At 46.7% G+C, this 21,567-nt stretch overlaps 1 protein-coding gene across 2 annotated transcripts in view; it reads left to right on the top strand.

The window, feature by feature from the left end:
* Positions 1–21,567, top strand: part of ICE1 (interactor of little elongation complex ELL subunit 1) — a 56,122-nt gene that overhangs the window by 11,811 nt on the left and 22,744 nt on the right. For both annotated transcript variants that reach the window (XM_042997861.1, XM_042997865.1), the window contains exons 2-12: positions 762–820; positions 1,497–1,531; positions 3,725–3,743; positions 4,487–4,598; positions 6,105–6,181; positions 7,129–7,166; positions 9,292–9,374; positions 9,597–9,636; positions 9,722–9,778; positions 17,317–17,403; positions 20,173–20,585. In XM_042997861.1, the coding sequence (XP_042853795.1) occupies positions 762–820; positions 1,497–1,531; positions 3,725–3,743; positions 4,487–4,598; positions 6,105–6,181; positions 7,129–7,166; positions 9,292–9,374; positions 9,597–9,636; positions 9,722–9,778; positions 17,317–17,403; positions 20,173–20,585 (1,020 nt within the window). The remainder of the gene's footprint in view (positions 1–761; positions 821–1,496; positions 1,532–3,724; positions 3,744–4,486; positions 4,599–6,104; positions 6,182–7,128; positions 7,167–9,291; positions 9,375–9,596; positions 9,637–9,721; positions 9,779–17,316; positions 17,404–20,172; positions 20,586–21,567) is intronic.

Below are 21,567 nucleotides of genomic sequence, written 5' to 3'. Positions count from 1 at the left end.
TTCTCAAAATCATTTGGATTATCTAGAAAAAGGTGTTTTGGTATAATCAGTGAAAATAAGTACTTATTTCTGAAATATTTGCTAATGAAATGTGCAGACGTGAAGGGGAAAAAAGTCACTTAAGGAAAAAAATTTTTGCTTTTAAATCTTAGAAACACTTTGAGCAGTGTAATTAATGATGTTTTCCCTGTCGATAGTAGCAATGTAGAGCCGGATTTGTAGTTAGTCCCTAAAATCTACAGATCCTTATAAAATGAAATTTTTTTTATTGAATCTTGTCCCTATTTTAATATTCCTACTTGTCCTTCCTGTGGTTTTTTTTAATTTTTAGTGTGTGTGTGTGTGTGTGTGTGTGTGTGTGTTTGTAACTTCTGTGTCTTTTTGGTTGTCTTCAGTCCCTTCAGAAACAAGGCAGAGTAAGTTGTAGACTGATGATTACTGGTAGTTGGTGAGCTAAGGTAGTGACTACTCACTCACCAGACTCTGTCGTTGAGAGCACAAGTCACGGCCTCTGCACGGCTCCCTTGCTGTCGGGAAGAGAGTGTCATTCGCGTAAAAATTCAGAGAGATACAGCATGGGTTCAAGATCACCCGGAGTGTGTGGGTCTGTGTTTATAGGTAAAGTGAGTAGCGTCTTCATTTCTGCTTTTATGTCACAGAGTGAATGAACAGCATGTTTGTGTTTCACAATGTTACACAGAGAATCTGTGTAGAGTAACTTATGAAACAAGTAGCTGACTGTAGCTGTTTTTGTCTTTCAGAATTTAAACGAGTATGTTGAAGCATTAATTACCTTGAAGCAAAAAATTATTAATACAGAGTGAGTATGTTTTCAAGTGTTTGGTTGAACTTCATAAACCCAACGGATGAGCCGGAGCAGGTGGTGTGTTAGACCCCTGGGCCAAAGAGACCTTGAGTCTGTCACCTGGGGCCCGCGTGCTGAGGGTCACAGTGCAACTCACATTGCGTTACTGGCCCACAGCCCTTCACAGCCAGCCTTACAGCTTGGGAAGTGATCTGTGCTAGACAGAGTGGACATTTTGTTTCAAGCTGTTTTCTGTCTTTAAAGCCCTCTTAGCTTTAGGACTGGACCTCAGGTTTCCTAACAGTAAGTATTTCATAGTCATGGGATGAGATTTAGTCTTTTTTTTTTTTTTTTTTTTTTTAATATTCTAAAAGTCACATGGATTTATAGGCTAGGATGTTACTCCAGTCAAAGGGATTTAAATTAAAAGTTCATGTATCAGTGCAGCGCTGCTTCTAAGGAATTGAAGGTGATGTGTACGTATAATATACATATATATTCGATATATGATACAGTTGCGATATATATGCACACACACGCACGCACGCACGCACGCACGCACGCATACATATTAAGCATAAATTTGTTGCCAGAAACCTAGGAACAAGGGTGCCTGGCATATTTTGAAATGTGATTTTAACAATGTATTTTCCAGATCAAAAAGGTAACGTAATTCTTTTCTTTGTTGCAGTAATTTATTAACAGAATATCAGAAGAAATGTGATGATATCCTTTTACCAGCTTTTTCCTTCGAATTTTAACATTTAGATCTTTATAGTTTCTTAATGAACCGTGGGGATTTTCAGTTATCTTTCGGGAGGTGGGATTTACAGCCTCTAAGGGAGGAACACAGTGTGGACGTGAGTCTCTTCCTGTGACCGCGTGGAATGACAAAGACTGTGAGGGTCCGTTTTAGAACAGTCTGGTCTTGTCCCTGGCTTCGGTTTTCTTCAGGTTTCCTAACTTTCGAACGCGTGGGTCTCTTTCATTTGTCCTGAGGAGGTGTGACGTATGTTCTGCGGGTTTAGGAATGGCGTGAAGCTGAATGTGAGAATGTTCCGGAATTTCTGAAAGACTTGCCCTGTAGGAATAGTCAGAATGTTGGAAAATTGACTTTTATTAATTAGCTTTCTGATTTGTAGAGAATTACATAGATGTTATCCCTCATCAGGGTGACTTGTGTTGACAAGACAGGCGTGGACTCGTGGTCAGCATTTGTTCAGTAACCGTCGAAGTATTTTGTTGCGAGGGTGCAGATGGTGTGTGTGATTCATTTTTCTGCATTTTGTGGTGAAAACATTCATCACGAAGGGAATCTCCCCCGTAAAAAATAGCACAGGTGTATTTGTGAGGATTCGCTGAAGTTCAGCTTCAGTCTCGGGACACATTCTGCTGTTCAGCTTTGTCGGGAACCTGAGGCCTGCTTCGATACTCTTTCTGACTTTCCTGAGCTTGTGTGTGATCACTGATTGTTTGTGTTGGTGCTACCGTACCTAACTTGTGTGATTCGAGTAATAAAATGAAGGCATAAGCTTTAGACTTATTTTTAGTACTGGATTTTTATGTTAAAAACAATAGGTCAGTGAAAGCCCCTTGTGCTTTATTTGTTGAAATTCGCAGTCTGTTTAACTAAATGTATATTATGGTAAGAGCAATGATATCTTTGATAGTAATAATATCTTTTATATCTTTGATCATGAAAGCTGAGCAGAAACAATTAATAGAAATACTTTTAATTAGCTGAATAGGGAAATAGGCGATTCCAGTATTAGAAGAGTATATACTTCCATTATATCCTTTTTTGGCATAAATTTTTGAGGTAATTAACACATGTAATCTAGCAGGAAAACTGATTCACTTTTCAAAAATTTGTCAAATTTTAAAGTCAAAATTGTTAGAATAGTTTATTAAAACCTGGTAAGCCTCGGGCTTAATTCTCGAATGCGCGTTCTGTGCTCTGATCCTCTGCGGCCTAGCTGCGTACTTGGCGTTGGTCCCAAGTACCGACTTCTGTACCTCGCGTGGGCAGTAGCTTGCTCTCGCAGCCCACGGTGCTCGTGGTGCAGGTTTAAATGACTTTATTTTGTAACTTCATTTCCTACTTTTTTGTGTAATTCTGGTTGTTGTGTTAAGTTTATTTCCTTTTTCTGAAGGACAGAGAGTATATTTTATTTTTCCTTTCGATATTTTTGAACTTTGCTTTCTTGCAAAGACTGGTAAGAGTGAATATAGTCCTTGATCTGGAGCAGTCTGTATTCTGGGAGGAGGATGGAGGTGTGATGTTGTAGACATTTGCCACATTGTGCTGTAAACGTGGAAACTTCCAGGAGGTGAAATTTAAAGGGATAATTGTTTTGTTCTTTTAGCACGTTTTCCTGGCAGCGTGAGATGGGGGTGAAGTGATCATACCATGGACGCTGTCAGAGTAAGGTCGTCTAGATTTCCTGTTCTCCCTGTGTTTCTCTTCTCCTTGCTCATTAAGTGTAGTGGTAGATGGTTTGTGCAAGAACCTAAACTCTTGTTTGCTGCAGTTATGCTGGGGACCATCTGAGAAATCCAGGGTAGGTTGTTTCAGGATTTTGTTACTTACAGGATTGGAGGTGTTGCTCGTTGGTTGAATATTACCTTGTGTTTATTCTTGGAATTTCATATTAATCTGTATTAAATTGAATACCTTGTTTCAATTTAGAGAAGTAGGTGTTTTGACTTTAGGTACATGGTATGGTAAATAGAATAACGTAGTAAAAATTTTTATTGCTGTGTTATAAATGGCACGTGAAATAATTGTTTTCTAGGAATTGTGATCTTGCCTGTATGTATATTGAACAGAGATTATTACAGATACTTTTAAAGTGAGTTTAATCTTCAGACAAGTGTCAGTAGATAAAACTCTCAAGAGTTTTCTTTAACAAGTTTCACAGCTGCAGTTTGCAAGAAGGTAAGCTACCTGTTTTCATCGTTGTTTTGGGGTAGACATTTAAAAGACTAGATTTTTTAAACAGACTCAATCAAAGTGTCACATAGGATTGATCCATTGTATACAGTGTTGCTTTGATGGTCATAATAGAAGAAGATTTACATTTTTATCCAAATCAATTTCTTATCAAGGTCTTAAATTACAGCCTGGCATTTGACTTTTCAATACTTGAACCCATGGCATTGCCATTGAAATGAAGTTTACTGTTAATCAAATTGTGGTCTGTATGAATTGGACTGTTAAGTGCGGTTATCTTGTGCATCTTAAACAGTTTTAAACGGACTTAACATTTAGCAGTGTCTCATGCTCTGAATACATTCGTCACCTAGAAGAAGGCAAAACATTGTTATGACCTGGATCACAAAATTGCCCGTCACTTAGTTTGAGTAAATGGAGATGACTTCCAGATCGGAAAAGCCAGAGTATCTGACAGATTGTTCTTTAATATATTCTCCGTCAGACTGAGAGCGTCTCAGGTAGCTGTTTCATATGCTTTTTGTTAGAAATAGACTATCATGTCAAAGGAACAAAGGGCAGCATGACGGTCATGTTGATGTAAATAGAGAGAAGGCATTTCAAATGAGACATTCTCTTGTTTCTTTTCTGGTCCAAGTTAGAGAAACCAGGAAATCATCAGTAGGTCTGTTTAGTAACATGCTGGAGGTACTTTTGTCGACTGACGCTAACGCATTGTCCGTTTTTAGAGAGAACAGCACTCTGCATCACCAAGTGGAACAGATGCTTCAGAAGATCTCTCCTCTGCAGAAATGTCAGGAAGAGCTGGGATCTTTAAAAGCAGAGCTAGAGGAGAAGAAGGTACCTGAAGGGATTTTCCCACAAAGCTTCACCTTCCGTAAACGAAGGTCTGCTTATTCACTGTCGTTGGAACGAGGGGGCATTTTACGTCTTCACAAAGGAAACAGGTGCTAGTCAAGAAGCATTAAGCGTATTACTATTTTTAGAGAAGGTCGCACGGGTTGATTCATGGCTTGGTCCTCATGGTCATTGCTAGCCCTATAATGCTGTGTTCATCGCTTCTGTGTTCTTTGAGGTTCTCCGGAGGAACCTGCTAACTGTGGGTTTTTAGGGCTATTGCGTGTCCTGCGTTGATTGCCTATTCACGTTGGTCTTGCTTTAGTTATAAAATGAAAAGCAAACATTCAAACTTAAAAGGTAGAGAGATCATGTTCTCTGTTTCAAAATCAAGTTGCAGTTGATTTAAAATTCCGTAAACCTGGGGGGTGGGGGAAAAAAAGTGCTGTAAACTTGCACTTCAGTATGAATTTCGGCTTACTCTTCCCAGGAGTCTTGGGAGAGAATTTATGGCTTTTACAGGTACCGTAAGTCAGAGGCCAGTAGAGTCGCTTGCTTGGTTTGCTTGAGACATGTCGTAGCTAAGCTGGGACAACGCTGGTCTTCTCAGCCTGTTCTCCAAGCCCTTGTCACCATAGTGTCTGTGCCTCCCAGTCTTCACCCTGTGCTGTTCTAGCAATGCCGTGCACCGATCGGTCGTCTGACCTGCTTCGACAGTGACCGGTCGTGATACTTTTGTAGAAAGTCTTTATTCTGTGTCGAACGATGCGAAGAAGGTGAAACGGAAACAGCCGCGACGTTGAATCTTGGCTGCCTCTGACACATAATCATGTCGGCAGCCACAGCCGAGAGGAAGCAGGAACACTGGCGTCAGACCCCAGTGACAAGCCCTCATTCGTCACTCGTTCTCTGTGGCTCTAGAGGAATAAGTCAGCTGTGGATCCTCAGACCCCTCGTGTACAAGGGGGTCGTGAAACCCCTCTCGGAGCTGTGGCAGTTAGAGACCCCGCATGTGCACGTAGTAGGAGACGGTGCTCGGTGACAGTCTTTCCCGTTCTGTGCTGGCCATCAGGACATACACGTTAATGGGTGTTAACACATTCTTCCCAGTTATCGTTAAGTATAATGGTTTGTTTATATTTTTGTATGGTAAAAATGATAGCTTATATTTATTAAGCTCTAAAATTTCCTCAGATTTTGTTGAATTTTAACTGGTTGAGACCAAAATATTTGCTAATCCGTATTACAGAGATTTGGAGTTGCCCTGAAATTAGTACATTTTCACATTCTTAGTAGCTTTCTTTGATGAGACTATTAATCGTGTTAAATTTACGTTAAGGATCTGGTTATCTTTATTAAAATGTTCAAAGAATTATATGGTGGTTTCCTGCCTAATGTATGTATTCATCTGGTTAACTTCTTACTGTTAAGTGATAATAATTTTGCTGGTCAAGGTCAAAATAAGTTATCACTGATGGTGATAAGATAAGATATGTTATCTTTTTCCAGAGTTCTCTGAAGTTGTACCAGGACACTCATCAGGAGTATGCTCGTGTGAAAGAAGAATGCTTGAAAACAGATGCTCAGTAAGTGTTAAGATAACTGTGCAAATCCGGTTTTCCTTTTCCAAAAGAGCTGATGCTTCCATCCGTCCCATTTGTCTCCCTGTCTTTGGGTTCTTGCCTGTAACTAACCTTGTGGTTGTAAACGAGTCGGTCCTTCGGCCTTAGTCTCCACATCTGTAAGACGGAGGTCACACCTCGCGTGAAGGTTATAAGAAGGACTGAGAAGCCTGGGCGCGTTGAAGAGCTGCACAGAGAAAGAACTCCAGAGTTTTTATGTCTGCCTGCGCGCGCACGCACGCGTCTCCGTGTGCCTTCGGACACGACCGTCAGCTCCTTGCCCTGTGCCCTGTGCGGTGGGGTCTTTGTTACCATTAATAAAAAGAGCCGTCTGAAGGCACCCGGTTGGTCACTTCCCCGCTCCTCACAAAGCTTGGGAGCCACACACGCAGTGCGGTGACGTCGATCCGACGCGGTGGTTACTCAGAGACGGTTTCTCGGAGTTTCCCACTCGCTCCGACTCCAAAGTCTGCCTGAAAACCGGTGCAGCTCGGCGGCCCCTGCCTCCTGGGCCGTGGGGCCGTGAGCACTGCCGGCACGTGCGCCCCAGACGTGCCCCCGCCCGCATCCGTGCCGCACCGCTCGCAGGAGCCCGTCTGCGCACCTCGGCCCGGCCTGGCGGCGAGGCCGCTGCAGTTCCGGGAAACCCCGGACTTGGCGGAAAGAGAGTTTTTTTAGAACCAGGGCACGCTAAGCCGCGTAGCGCTCTCTCGGGTTTCCTCTGCCTTCAGAACAGTTGCCGGTGATTTCAGTGGTCGAGGCGCGAGGCTCGTCATGACCGATCATGACCGACGTGCCTTTGTTGTGTAAATTGTAGCGATTTAAGAAAATCTATGTACCGTGAATTGTAACGTACGTGTTTCTGGAGCTGACCGTTTTTACCTTTTTAACTTATAAAATTGTCTCAATAGGAAGAAGAAGCTAGAAGCCAAGGTGAAGAAGCTGGAAGGTAATGGGCACTGTTGTCACCTCGCTGGTGGGGTCACTGCTCTTCTCACCAGTCCCACCGGTGACTTCACAGGGTTGTGGTGCTTGGCCCGGTGGCTGCGTGGTTCTCGAGGGCGGGCCCTGAGTGGCCGCGCCGAGGGCACAATTAGCGGGAGGGTCGGCGGCAACGCTCCCTTCCGGGGGAGGAATAGGAATATGAGCATACTGTGTGGCAAATGTCTGAAACGTAGCCCAAACTAGGAGCGGCCCGGGTTTTTACCTTAAAAAGCAGCAGTCAGGAAAAGGATTTAATTCGGGAAGTTGAGTTTGAGGAGTCTTTCTCATTGTTCCCTGAAATAAGAGGTTAGTAGAAAGAAAATACTACTTCTGGTGCCAGGAAACTTGATGTTTTTAGACAGTTTTGATACATCCGTGGAAAGGTTCCGAGAAATTGCCTGCCCTGGGTATCATCCCTTTGTCTCTGACCCCCTCCCCGCCCCAGCGTTTGGATTCGGGCTCCTGGTCTACGCTGAGTAGGCAGAACACAGAGGGACCGTGAGAGGGTCAGCTGAGTCCTCACGGGACGGCTAATAGCCCTTTCAGAAACTGATCTCAGGATCTTTCCTTTGGGTTCTTTCCCCTTTCGTTACGTGGTTGGGACACGGAAATACATCAGGGAGAGACCAGTGGGGCTTTGCGGGTCTCCGCGTCCCCCTTTCATTCCTGCGTGGGCTGTTTCATCAAATGGATCCCACCTTCCTTCAGAGCGTGGTTCATTTTTCATGTAGTGAGGAGTAAGAATTTCAACGTAGTTGGATCGGGCACAGAGAAGAGACTTAGCTGAAAATATTTCTCATCATTAATTTACCTAGACTGAGCCTACATTTTTAGATTGAAACTCTATAAATATTTTAACAAGTTTTCCTCTGATTGGGTTTTTGCACAAACACTGACAATATGGTAGTAAACACGATATGACTGTGTTTGTTAAGTGTTGCTTTATCTTCCTAGTGTGTGGAGAGAAGTGTCTATTTTAGGAAACGTTTCAAAGACATCTGAAATGCCTGGGAGACTGTGTATAGCTCTTAGAACAGATTTCCTTTGAAGCGAAAGTGTAGTCTTTATTTCCCGTGTGACAAAAATATTTTTTCCTCGTAAGTGATGTGGCATAATAATCAGGTAAGGAAATACTCAGGCTTGTCGGAGCAGTCAGGGGTGGATCGTTACTGCAGTGGTTTATGGGAGTTTAGTTTTCATGGCAGCTGTGTCTGAACATACTCAGATGAAGTCAATGCTGGTTAGATCCTTTTTTTTTTTTTTTTTAATTTTTTTTAATGTTTATTTTTGAGAGAGAGAGAGAGAGACAGAGCATGAGCGGGGGAGGGCCAGGGAGAGAGGGAGACACAGAATCCGAAGCAGGCTCCAGGCTCCCAGCTGTCAGCACAGAGCCCAATGTGGGGCTTGAACACATGAACCACGAGATCATGACCTGAGCTGAAGTCGGACGCTCAACCGACTGAGCCACTCAGGCTCCCCTAAATTCTTGATTAATGTATTTGGAGCGTGTGCTTCAGAACCAAAAGCCAGATTGAAGAATTTGCTGAAGATCCAGGGAAGAACTGTAACAATTCCTTAAAAGTACATCTAGAGCAAAGGCACTCGCTAGAAGTATGTACTTGAAGGGAACTCCAGGAAGGCATAACATAGAAGAAGCATGGCAAAGATTGCCCCCCTCCCCAATACAGAGGTGGTAGGAACTCTTCCGAGATGAAGCCACGCTTCTGACACGTCTGAAGCGTGAACGTTGCTTCTTGCTGAAGAGCAAGGGGGAGCAGTGCCCCTCCTTCTGGAAGGCTCATGTGTATCGGGTTCTTGCCTGACCAGAGGGCACGGGCTGGCTTGTGCTGGGATCGGAAAGGAGTCTTAGGGTCTGAGCCAAGTCTGTGGTTTCACAGATAACAGTGTAAATGCGAAGCGTTCCTACATTTATCCCTGACCAATAACACGCTGAGGGAGCAGCGACTTACGAAGTTTGTGTTAAAGTTCTGTGAAATAAGGAAAACTCAGATTATATTTTGAGTATTATGCTGACGGTAGTTGTAAAGTTGGTAAATTATCGTTCTCTCTCTCCGTTGCACTCTTGAAAGAGGCTGCTGTTAAGCAAACTCAGGACTTCAAGCAACTGAGGACTGAGAAGAAGATACTCGAGAAGGAATTTAGGAAGACACAGGTAACAGATAATAGCACACACACGTGGGAACTGCCAGCCTCGGGGCTTCGTCCTGTCCGTCAGCCCAGCGGGTCCTGGTCCCACGGGAGTCAGGAGCGGGGCCACCCCACGAAAGAGTCCGCAGGACCCGCTCAGCTCCCCGTCTCACATTGGGTGTGGGGCGCCTGCGCTCTGTGTCCCCCTCTGTGCCCTACAGACACTGGCAGCCTTTTGTTTTCACAGGAACGGCTGGATGAATTCTCTAAACAGAAGACTGCAAAGGGTGAGTATTCACTTCATGCCTACTTAAAAATCCTGGCTCGACATGCAGTGTTCTTTATTAACAGTCTTCTCCTCCATGATTTTAGAGTTGAGACATATTGGAACACAAATTTCAAGCGATTCTTACGGAAGCATAGATAAAAGTGAGTATATTACAGATTTCTTTTTACTTGTGCGTGATTTCAGTGGTTTCGGAGGTGGCTCGCTGCTCTCACCTGTAATTAGGAAGATTCTGAGGTTTAGCGGGTGTTCATGTGCGAGGCGTCCTGTCCTGTTTTACGTCTCCCTCAGGTCTGCACCTGTTACCACCTTGCTGTCTGATCAAATAAAATAGCGAATGAAAGACTCAGAAAGCAATATTGTTTGGAAAAGGAAACTGTCAGAGATATAATTTCCATACTTGTCAATAAATAAGTATAGTTTTCTTACGAAGTTTCTCAAGTTAATTTATAAACTTTCTTAGGTGCCAGATGTGTAATGATTATTAAAGTCAGGCAGGAAAACTGGAGTCAAAGCCCTCTGCTGTATTTTTGGAGGACAGAAGCATTTGGGGGAGGCCAGCATTTATACAGGAAAGTAAAAGGGCAGTCGTGGGGGAGCGAGGGGTTGCGTCCGTGTGCATTTGTCGTTCGGTGTGTTATCTTGTAGGCAAGAAGGTCTAACTCTGGAAGTTGAGAAATTGGGAGTTTTTGCTTTAATCTTCCTCTTTATTGTTTGATCTTTGGCCATTTACTTTCCTTCTTTTTTCTTCACTTTTATTTTTCTTGAGAGAGAAAGTGAGACAGGAGGGGCAGAGAGAGAGGGAGAGAGAATCCCAAGCAGGCTCTGCACCATCAGTGCAGAGCCCAACGCGGGGCTCAAACCCATGAGCTGTGAGATCATGACCTGAGCTGAAGTCGGAAGCTCAACCGACCGAGCCACCCAGGCGCCCTTGTTTTGCACTTTTAAAACCTAGATTGTGAATTTCTGCTCTACCTGTCTCACATTTTCTCGGGAAGGGATGGATTGAAAATGGTGAATAAGTAACTAATGGTATTTTCATTCACCAGCGTGTTATTTCTCATCCAAACGGAAATTACTAAAACCACTCGTGTCGTTCTGGGCGTGTAGATAGTGTCTCTTCGGAAGTCTCCTTTACCTTGTCTCTGCTTCCTTTTTTTTTCTTTTAATTCCGAGCATAGGACCAGCTTTCCCTGGGCTTGAGGCTTTAATAGTTGACGCCTTGCAGTTGCCTGGACCCCGGTTGGCCGTTCACTGCTCTCGCTACGTTCCGTGTGCTCTGACCCTGCTCTTCCTGCCTTTACATGCGGGAAGCCAGGCTTTGGGCAGACGTGCTGCCCAGGGAAGCAGCGGGCACGCTGGGCTGGCCTCTCGCAGCCACCTGCCGGCTGCCGGTGTCCCCGTCTTCTCTTCTGCGCTGACGGGTGGTTGAGGATCTGATGTGCTCAGGCCTCGCCGTCTCAGACCGAACCCTCCCACCCCATCCCCTTGGCTGCTCTCTAGCCCGGCTTTGTGTTTTCTTTGGTCTTTTGCCTCCCCTCACCGTGATGCTGAGCATATTGTCTGCTGTACGTTTTACTTCTTCTAAGTAAGTGAAGTCTTTGGGAATCTGTGAATTATTTCACTGAGGACCTTGGTGGATTTAATTCCCAAGTAACACTTTTTCTCTTAATACACTCTTCTGGCCCTTCACACCTGTTTGATTTACACACGTACCTGCTTATATGTGGGTATTCTTTTTTCCTGTAACTACAGTACAGCACTGTGAATGTTTCTTCTGAGTTTTTAACAACGTATTCTTTCTTCTAGCCTACTTTACTGTAAGACTACAGCATATAATGTGTATAACATAAAATATGTGTTATTGCCTGTTATGTTATCAGGAAGGTTTCAGGTTAATAGTGGGCTATTAGTAATTAGGTTTTAGGGGAGTCACAGTTACATGTGCATTTTCAACTGCCGGGGCTTGGTGCCCCTGACCCCCATGTCATTCAAGGGCCATCTATACTTATGAAAGAATTCATAAGTTAGAGTATTGGGTTGACTTCATTTTTAAAAAGTCTGCCTGAATGCCACATTTCTCTTTTATTCCTTCTAGGTTCCATTAAAAATGGCAGGGAAAGGAAAAATAACACAAAACTCTCCTTTGGAGTTAAAAAGTGGGGGCACCTGGGTGGCTCAGTCGGTTGAGCGTCCGACTTTGGCTCAGGTCATGATCTCACAGTTCGTGGGTTCAAGCCCCGCATCAGGCTCTGTGCTGACCGCTTGCTCAGAGCCTGGAGCCTGCTTCAGATTCTGTGTCTCCTTCACTCTCTGCCCCTCCCCCACTCACGCTTTGTCTCTGTTTCTCAAAAATAAATAAATGTAAAAAAAAAAAAAAGTATGCAGTGGAGGAAGATGTAAAGCAGGTGGCGTCAGTTGGCGATGAAACCCAAAACGACAGAGAAAACGGCAGCCCTCGAAAAGCAAGTTTTATTGCAGAAGCCCTGTGTTGGTTCCACGCAGGGGCACGGGGAGTGGGAGAAAGAGCAGGACAGGAGAGGTTTGCCAGGTAATTGATTCAAGGGTGAACATTTTGTAGCCTTTCCATGTCAGAAGCCGTTTCTGGAACTTGTCCACACGCTGTGGCCCAGAGTTCGGGTCTGTGAAGTGTCATTTATGGCACAGGAGGCACTCGGAGTGGGTGTGGATGTAAGGAAATCAGGAAATTGAGGAATTATGGCTGCTTTGAAGGGTAGCCACTCAGGTTCGCAGAAAATGGGCTACTTACATTCTCCGGGTAAATCCTCATAACTGGTTCACTCTGCATCCCTTCCGTCCGAAGGTAGAGACCTGTAGGTCCGTGAAATGAGACCCTTCGTTTATTGCCAGGGAAGTGGAGGCTGAAGAAGTACACACTGGCTCTCAAAGATGTCCTGCCTCGATTTTCATTTAAAACTGAGAGGCAGCAGTCGTGAAAGGAAGCCACCACACTCGAGGAGAAGAACCCTGAAGAAACAGGATTAAATCATGAACGAGGAGAACATGTTAAAAATAGAGGTAATGTCGTGAGAGAAAGTCTAAGAGCATACCCGTCGGCTGCGGCTGCGAAATTGAGCCAGTGGGGCTCTCGACTGTGGAAAGCCAGATCGGCGATGTCCCCATGGTCCTCCAGCGGGACCTCTGCGAGGGGAGGACAGAGCCCTCGGGACAGAAGGTCGGCAAGAAGTAGTTGAAGGAAACTCAGGAGCAGGACACACACGTGATATTTATGTTAGAAAGGCCTTTCAGGTGTTGGGTGTGATTTCTTGTGCATGACCTTTGTTTTTGGCATGTCGTAGGAAGTATTTGTAAAATCAAACGGAGTTGAATATAGAGGGATGGATAAAGAAGTTTCAAACAAATGCTAACTTGAAGCCGTAATCAGGCAAAAAGTAATTCCAGCCTGGAAATGAGTTTACATGAATTAAAAGGGAATATCCAGGTTGATTAAATTGATTGATCAGTTGGTGATTGATCAGTTCGCCAAGCAAATGCTACGGTCATAGACCTAAAATCACGAAACTGCATCAAGTAAAAATGCCTGGAAATTCTAGAGGGAATAGTCACATTGTTTCCATAAGAGGCCTTAGTATTCTTCTCAGAAACAGTTGATTTTGTAAAAGCAGACAAAGTAGGAGGTAGAGTTGATTTCATAATTGCAGATTGGTGATTTCCATCTAATCCTTTTAAACCACAAACGTAGAATTCTTTAAAATACTTTTCAAACATATATGAAGGTTGACTACTAGACAACAGGAACTATAGCCTAATATATTATTAAGATGCTGATATTTAATAAGATATTAACAAAAATCCTGCCCTCACCCAAAGGGGGGAAAATTACTTACCAAACCTGTCTGGTAACTAAATGTGCATAGACACAAACCACCTCTTGGATAACAGAAAATAACTGAAATACTAAGCCCTTTTGGAAGTAAACAGTAGGGCAGCGTTGAAGTCTCTGCGATCCTGCCAGTGTGGCATTCACAGGAACGAATGGGCCTGTGTGATTATGCTAGAAAGCAAGACCTACAGAAGATGAATAACAAAGTAAGAAAATGCAACGGAAAACAGAAACTAAGGAAAATGGAAGGAAGGACCTAAGTTAATGAAATAGGAAACAAAGCAATTGATTGGGACCTTTAAATGGAACAGCTGGATCTTTGCAAGGCTGGTGGAGCCCACAGCTCCTTTCGGCAGGTGGGACCGAGACAGGAAGGGACAAAAGCACGAGGACTGGGAAAACTGGAACAAAACTGCAGTTAGAGAATTACTTAGTTCACAGATTTATATTCAGATTTGATCGTGTTTGTGAAATGGGCCATTTTCAAGGAAAGCATGCTCAGATTGAGTCGGGATAGTTGTAAACCTGAACAGGAAAAATAACCCAGAAGAAATTAAAATAAAATAAAGATCTAACACCGTCGAAGATCCAGATGACTTATAAGGGAGCTCTGTAAAGGCGCCAGTGGATGAGACGAATGTCTTTATTGTTATGTATTCATTTTAGAACTTAGAAAAACACGGACCGCTTTCCATGTCATTCTCTCGAACTCAAATAGGCCAGTACCAAAGGCGGCTGAGAATCCCGTGCTCACATCCTCAAGACTCCAAGCGCGGTCACTCAGGAACGGGGCTGCAAGACGCTAGATGAAGTTTTGGGGACTCCAGTTTAGTAGTAGCAGAGAACACACACAAGTTACGACTCACAGATTTGTCTCAGGAATGCCACAACAGCTGCCGAAGAGAAAAAGTACCCGTTCCTCAGGGAACAATACGTGGTGAGGTAATAATAGAACAACACATTTTGTTTTGTTTTGTTTTTAATTTTTTTTTTTTAACATTTATTTATTTTTGAGACAGAGAGAGACAGATTATGAAAGGGGGAGGGGCAGAGGCAGAGGGAAACACAGAATCGGAAGCAGGCTCCAGGCTCTGAGCCATCAGCCCAGAGCGGACGCGGGGCTCGAACTCGCGGACCGCGAGATCGTGACCTGAGCTGAAGTCGGACGCTTAACCGACTGAGCCACCCAGGCACCCCCTAAATGTTTATTTATTATTGAGAGAGAGACCGGGCGCACAAGTGGGGTGGGGCAGAGAAAGAGGGAGACACAGAATGGGAAGCCCGCTCCAGCCTCTAAGATGTCAGCACAGAGCCCGATGTGGGGCTTGAATTCATGAAATGCGAGATCGTGACCTGAGCCGAAGTCGGACGCTTCACCGACTGAGCCACCCAGGCGCCCCGAGAACAACACATTTTGAAATCGAGAAAGGTGAAACGGAGGAGCCTTGTCACTACCGTGAGACGCGGACGCGCGTGCTTTCTGTGCCGTCTACTCTGTGTGGGCTGGAGGCCGTCAGCAGTGGAGCAGGGCCAGCACAGACGAGGGCGAGCTGTAGGTCCGATGAGGGAGGCTCAGAGTTGTCATCATTGCAGATGGTAAGACTGTCTTGTGGACTCTGCTGGCAGAGTGTGATGTGCGGTGCCCGACGGTGACCTGTCAGAATAGGGACGGGACAGGAACAGCCCATCCTCCAAAGGCCGCGGGACCGTCAGCCGTCTAGGAAGAGAAAACCTATAAACGGTGTGCGCCGGGCCTCAGCGGGGAAATCCATAAACCCCGTGGAGAGCGTTAAAGACCAGAACGTGTAAGGGAACGTTGCGTTCCTGGATCAGAGACTCGCTGTGTAAAGATGTGAGTTTTCCCGTCTTACGCAGACCCCGCTGCCGTTTCATATGGGGAAGGACAAGCAGGCGGTCGAGGCTTATTAGGAAGAATAGGTATTCAGAATAATCGACTGTTTGGGAAGGAAGAACCTGAGCAAAGCCCACGCCCACCCAGACATCAAAACGTAACTGCGAGCTCATCATGATGAAGGAAGCGTGGTGTTCATGTGGTGTAACTGACAAATCCGTGGAGCAGACAGGTTCAGAGATGCTCGTCGACGCCTTAGATTCTGATTCAGGGAGGACTTTACAGGCGTGGGGGAAGGTGTGCAGTTGGACCCAATGAGGTTTCCTCTTCACAGCTGAGTAAGGAAAGCACAGGGTGGATTTTTTCCTGCTTTACTGGGAAGGGCGACTTTTGTGTTTGTCCGATGAGAAGTAATGAATGCTCAGAACAGGCGTAGTTGTGGGCAGTAGCTCCGTAAGGATAGAAAAGTAACTCTGTTTCTTTTTTTTTAAGGTTCCTTGTTTGCTGCTTTGGGTATACGTAATAAGCAGGGATCCCGGTCAGGTCATTTAAGCAAAGGGCATTACAGTGTTTGGAAGGAGGCTTCGGGGTAGGTTAAATGGCCATGTAGATAAGTTGCTTGTTGAAGAATTTTGGAACTCAAGAATGGATGTGGCTCACACACAGTGCAAGTCGGAAGCTGACCTGGCTCAGGAGAGGTTGGAAACGTCCGACTTTTAAACTTGCCTGTTACTGTGTTCTCACCACTTATCCTGGTCCCCTTTCTGGGGCCGTGCAGTCCACCAGCTTCCGTAGGCCGACCTATTTCAAAGTGTGAGTTCTTGCAGATATTTTGGTTTAAAAGGTTGGTCTTTTATCCTCTCTAGAACCGGATTAAAGATTTCAGTATTTTCAATAAGTGCTTCCGGCTAATTTAAGAGCTTCAGGGAAACTATAATAGAGCTTGAGATGGCCTCAAATTACCTAACACTTAAAGCGCATTTTTAATTGAACTTTCCTTAGCGTGGTTGGTTTTTTGATGCACATTTGACCACAGGCTCTTCGTTCATACTTAAGTTTTTAAGAATATTTTTTGTTCTGGGAGTTTTTTGGAACGTATGTACACATTAATGCTAAACTCACTTAAAAACCATAGTGTCGTATTCTTAATGTTACACGAATTTCGTTAGGCCTGTCTTAGTTACAAAAGTCTGAATTCACAGATCATCAAGGATCTAAATCTATAGAAATACTTACCTTTCAACCTGAACCGATGGTTCTGAACTATTTGAGGAATTCAGACCCTTTTGAAAATTCATACAAATTCAGAGACTTTCACTTTTCCTTATAAAAGCATACGCTTCTCTGTGTGTCTGTTTGTGTGTGTGATGATCCCTTCCTTTCCAAGTGTTTATACACACGTATTTTTGTCTCCCACCCTGTCACCCACCCTGTCACCCCTGAAAACCATTAATGGATCTTTCAATTATCCACGAAGCCCCCGGGTCAGTTACAGCGTGGTCAGTTCTCACGGGTTCTCTGACACCCTGTTGTGACCGAGGGTGCCTCTCTGACATTGTCTGTCGTATACGGGGAGCCGGCATCTCCGACATCGGTCATTCTGGCCGTGCTTCCGTCCCTCATCTCTCACCGCCTTCTGTGACAAGGCCAGAGATGTGTTTGGCCCACGCATATACAAAGACGATAGAGACCTTCAACAGCAAGTAGATTTGGTCCTTCGAATCCCGTGCCCTCTCATTCCCCCACCCCTCGAACAAAACCAAGCGTGCATTCAGCCTTCGGTGTTGAGCTGAAGCATCGCAGGCCTTCCCGTCTGCAGCTGAGCGTGTTACGCGCAGTGCTTGCGCTCGGGGGGCGATGTTGCGGGAACCTAGTCTTGGAGCTCTCGATTTCCTACGAGTGTGTTTGGCCTTGGGTGGACTGGGCCAAGTGACCTGTCTTTAATACTTTGCTCTTTTTCGCAGGAAAAGTAAAACTGCTTCTGAAGGAACTCTGGCTCTGTATCAACACAACACACAGACTACCTGGTGAAGGCAGCAGGTGTGTCCCAGGTGAGAGCGCAGCTTCCGCAAGCACTTCTCACACGTGGAAGTAGCAGCGTTTGCCCGGGGTGTCGTACGCCTTTAGTCTGTGACATCTCCCGTTACGAGAGCGAGATGGGCTGGCGTGGGTCCTTCTCGTTACACGGAGCTCCTTTCCCTTCAGCGGGGCCTGAAATTCAAATCAAAAGAAAATTAAAAGCGCCTTCGGCTTTTACCGTTTAAATGGCGGCTTCCAGCAGAGAACGTGCAGAGAAAGTGGACGGACACACGACGGAGCGTGTGTGGCGGGAGCCGGCGGGACGCCGGGGGCCACGGCCCTTTCTGAATCCAGTAGCAGCCCAGCCGTGTGCAGTTTCCCTGCAGCTTACCCGGTGCCTTTGGTTGACCTTGTCGCCTCCACCTGCCGTACTCGCATCGGCTCCTTTAGAGGACCGCTGTGGTCAGACGAGAGCCCGTTTCCTTTCACGCCGTCACGTCACGTGGTCACTGCGCAGCGCCACCCCTAATGCGTTTTCGGAGGTTTGACCTAATCTGCGGGACACCCCGATTTGCAGGGGAAAGCTGCGGAGGCGTTCTCCCACGTGCCCACGTGCACCCGACCCAGGATTTAGGATTTGGAAATCGGGGTTGGTCGTACCAGCGGGGATGGGGAGAAGTTAGTGGTCTCGCGTTAGAGGAAAGCGTTTCTCGGCCGTTTTTGTTTCGGTGTAACTAGTTTCTTGTGGTTAGCTGCTCTGAATTGCCAGATCATTGAGGATCTAAATCTGTAGAAACGTGGACCTAGTTTTTACTCCCCAGCTCTGCAGGCAAAGTTCCTGCAGAAAAAGGTTGCTAGACAAGTTCCTGGTTCTCATCAGTGCTCGATTCGGAACTCGTGAGGTTTTGTGAGGCGAAGAGAGGCACGGTGATGGGGTGCTTTTAAGCAGATTGTCACATTCTGGGTAGACGCACCGCCAACGGGCCGGTGGGGCCTGCGTCTCGTGAGTCCGTCTTTGCGGTCCCGAATCGCTCTCTTCGTGCCTTCAGCCAGAAGCACCCTGGGACACTTCCGCCTGCCTCAGCAGGCAGTAGTCATGTTTTATTATGAGCACGCGACTTCTTGTCGTTAAAGGTGTTATTAAAAGGGCTTTCTGTTTAATAATCCGATGTTTTTATTTAAAAGCGAACTATTTTGAGGGGTAAGTCTATGGCTTAATGGTAACTTTTTCAAGTAAAAAGGAAAACATGGGATCTTTGGAATCTTAAATCCTAAAACATCTTCTTTTTCTTTCGAATTTTTTGTTTTTCTATGAGAAAATTCATAAAAATGAGGCAGAGAATCCCCCTCAGGCTCCTCATCCAGATTCCGCTGAATGTCGCCCTCAGGGCGGGTCTCTGAGCCGAGCTGGGCCTCACACGGACGCCTCCAGTTCCATTCCAGGCGTTTCCATCCCCGAGCCCACGTTGCCCCTCGCAGCGCCCCCAGCCCGCATCTCGGCCCCAGTCCGCGGTCCATCCATCTCGCCTTGTCTCTTGTCTTTGACGTCTTCGGGGAGGGAGGAAACCCATCAGTTTCGTCTGTGTACTGTCTTGTCGTGCTAGGTGAAGACCGTGTTTATGGCAGGAGGTCCCCAGTAGCGCCTGGCGCTGTGCTCGGGCCGTTGCAGGGGAGGGGGCACGTACGGGGGGGGGGGGGGGGGGGCAGGGCTGCTGCTTTAAGGTGGCGTCCACCAGGGTTTTCCACCGCAAGTCGCCGTGACTCGCCTGGAGGGGGACACTGGGATGCTGTGCAGACAGTCTGTTTCTCTCCCAGTCGAGCCCACTGGCAAAGCCCCTGTGCTACAATTACTACTTAGTTTGTTAGCGATTTTGCATTTCTCTCATCCCTTCTACACACATTAATCGGAATTCTGTATTTACATCATAACTCATATCATTTCATTGTTCAGATTTTTCCCACTTGGTGATTGGGTCCATCTTCAGGTCGGCTCCGGGGCCCTTGAGGCACCCCCAGCCTGTTTGGAGAATTTCTTTCTGGCTCTGTGAGATGTTCAGGTACCCCCCCCTCCCCCCCCCCCCCCCCCCCAGCCCTCCAGTCAGTCAGTCACTTCTCCAGGCAGCCTTGAGTCCTTGTGTAAAACATATGTTTACAACTTTCATAGATGACAGATGGTTGTTTCCAGTTACTTCCCAGGACACAAACATCTTCCTTGACAGTTTGCTACAGTTCACCAAAACCAAGACCCCCAAACCATTGGCTTTTTACTGTAATTTTCCCGGTGCGCTGTGATACAAAGCATTTATGTGACCTAGCCGAGTCCCTTAATTAGAGCGTTGTATAAATATGACCACGGGATAGGCTTGATGTTGGCTGATTTTTGATTGCTTTTCAGACCTGAAGATCATGTTCCCCGTCAGCCTCTATGCACAGAGCCGTTCCTCCCCAGTACTACTCACTGTGTGGAAGATTTACTGAGAGAAGGCACGTGCCGTCCAGGCCCATTACCCGCCGTCGTGGTGCCTTCCGCCCAGGCACCGTGCTGCTGGTGGGCGGGGGGCATCCCCTCCCTCTGCCTGCCGGCCCTCTTGGCTTGCTTGTTGCTAGGGAACTGTGCTTATGGGAAATGTGCTCGGGTCTTCTAGGGTGATCTGTGGGGAGGGATTGGCAGGTTGCCTTTTAAAGGAGGTTTCTGTTGATTCGAATTTACTCAATAGTACAAGCATTTTGAACGTTTAGCATATTTTTTGTAAGTTTTCTTGATATTATAGATGTTTAGTATTAGCTTTTGTCTCCCACAGAAAAACCCGCCAAAGAAAACCCCCCCGCACCCAGAGAGTCCCAAGATGCTGGCGCACCCCCTCCGGCGGGAGGCGGTCCCCTCAGAGCCGCAGCCGTGCAGACGTGCCTGACGGAACTGTCCATGGAGATAGAGGGCGACTTCCCTGCCTGTAAGAGTGTGGGAACAGAGGGGCCCGGTGCCGCTGCTCACCGTCCCGAATGCGTGTCTCCCGAGGGCCGGAATCCTGAGGTCCTGCTGCACAGGAGTGAGCAGGACAGCGCTGACTTCTCTGATCGTGATCGCTTTTTTGATGAAGATCTCCAGGCTGCAGTCGACTTCTTCAGACTTCCCCCTCCTCTTTTGTCTCCGGTGCCGTCCCCGCCTCTGGTGTCCTTACCACACCTGAGCACGTTACCTTCTTCGCTCGCACCTGTGAGTTTGCGCTTTGGATTTGAGTTATCCAGTGGGCACGTTGCCCATCCTGGCACTTAGCCATGCTCGGTGGGAGGTGCTCGGTGATACTCGGGCCAGATTTTATTGGGGACGAAGTGAGAACTGCGTAAGGCGTGCCCGTGTTCTTGGGACCAGCGTGGCTGCCGTGACACTGGTGGTTTGTGTTAGGGTCGTGTTCTGTTTGTCTTTATTCACAACCAAATCCTGAGTCCCTACAAACAATGTGTGTAGGCACGGAGTTGTTTTCAGAGATGGGGCATCCCTGTTTGTAGCACACATGCCCGTTAACCCGCGTTTGCCCAATTCCCCACCTTCGCTTGATGAATTCGTCATCTTTTTGTGTGTTTGCACGAAGGTTTGTTGTAATTTCTTAGGAAGCCAGTCTGGATAAAGCAGACTTGTATGCTTTTTGGCTTAAGGAGCAGGTAAAAGCATTGCTCCTCTGAGTCGCTCCCTTCATTTGGGAAGCAGCGCGTGTCCGTTCTGTTCCGGAGGCCGTGCTCGGCACTGGGAACGCGAGGTGACGTGGTCGCGCCTGGCAGTGGGGTGGGGAAGGGCGCAGGCGATTGCGCGGCCATGAGGGACACCGTGGGGCTGGAGTGGACCCGGGCCGGAGGCTCGGCCCTCAGGGAGGCCAGGGCGGGCAGAGAAGCTCTGGGAGGACAGGAGCCCGCTGAGTGTTCAAGAGGGCAGGGTGTGTCCGGTGCTGGAGCTCTTTACACACCTGTGGGACTGAAGGTGATCCCGTGCCAGAGGATGCTCACGTCGACCAGGCGTGCAAGGGCCGTCTGGGGCCTCGGGACTTTCCAGTTGATCGTGGGGGCATTGGGAGGCGGTGGATCCCGGGAGGCGGATCGGCTGGTAGGGTTTCAGCTGGAAGGTTCCGCTTAGCCGCTGTGTGGCAGAGTGTAGGCGGTGGGGAGAGTCCGGAGGGAGGTGGGAGCGTGGACGGGGACGTCAC

The sequence above is a fragment of the Panthera tigris genome, chromosome A1 (assembly GCF_018350195.1).
Source record: "Panthera tigris isolate Pti1 chromosome A1, P.tigris_Pti1_mat1.1, whole genome shotgun sequence".
In the NCBI taxonomy this organism is placed as follows: domain Eukaryota; kingdom Metazoa; phylum Chordata; class Mammalia; order Carnivora; family Felidae; genus Panthera; species Panthera tigris.
This window is presented reverse-complemented; position numbering and strand designations above follow the sequence as displayed.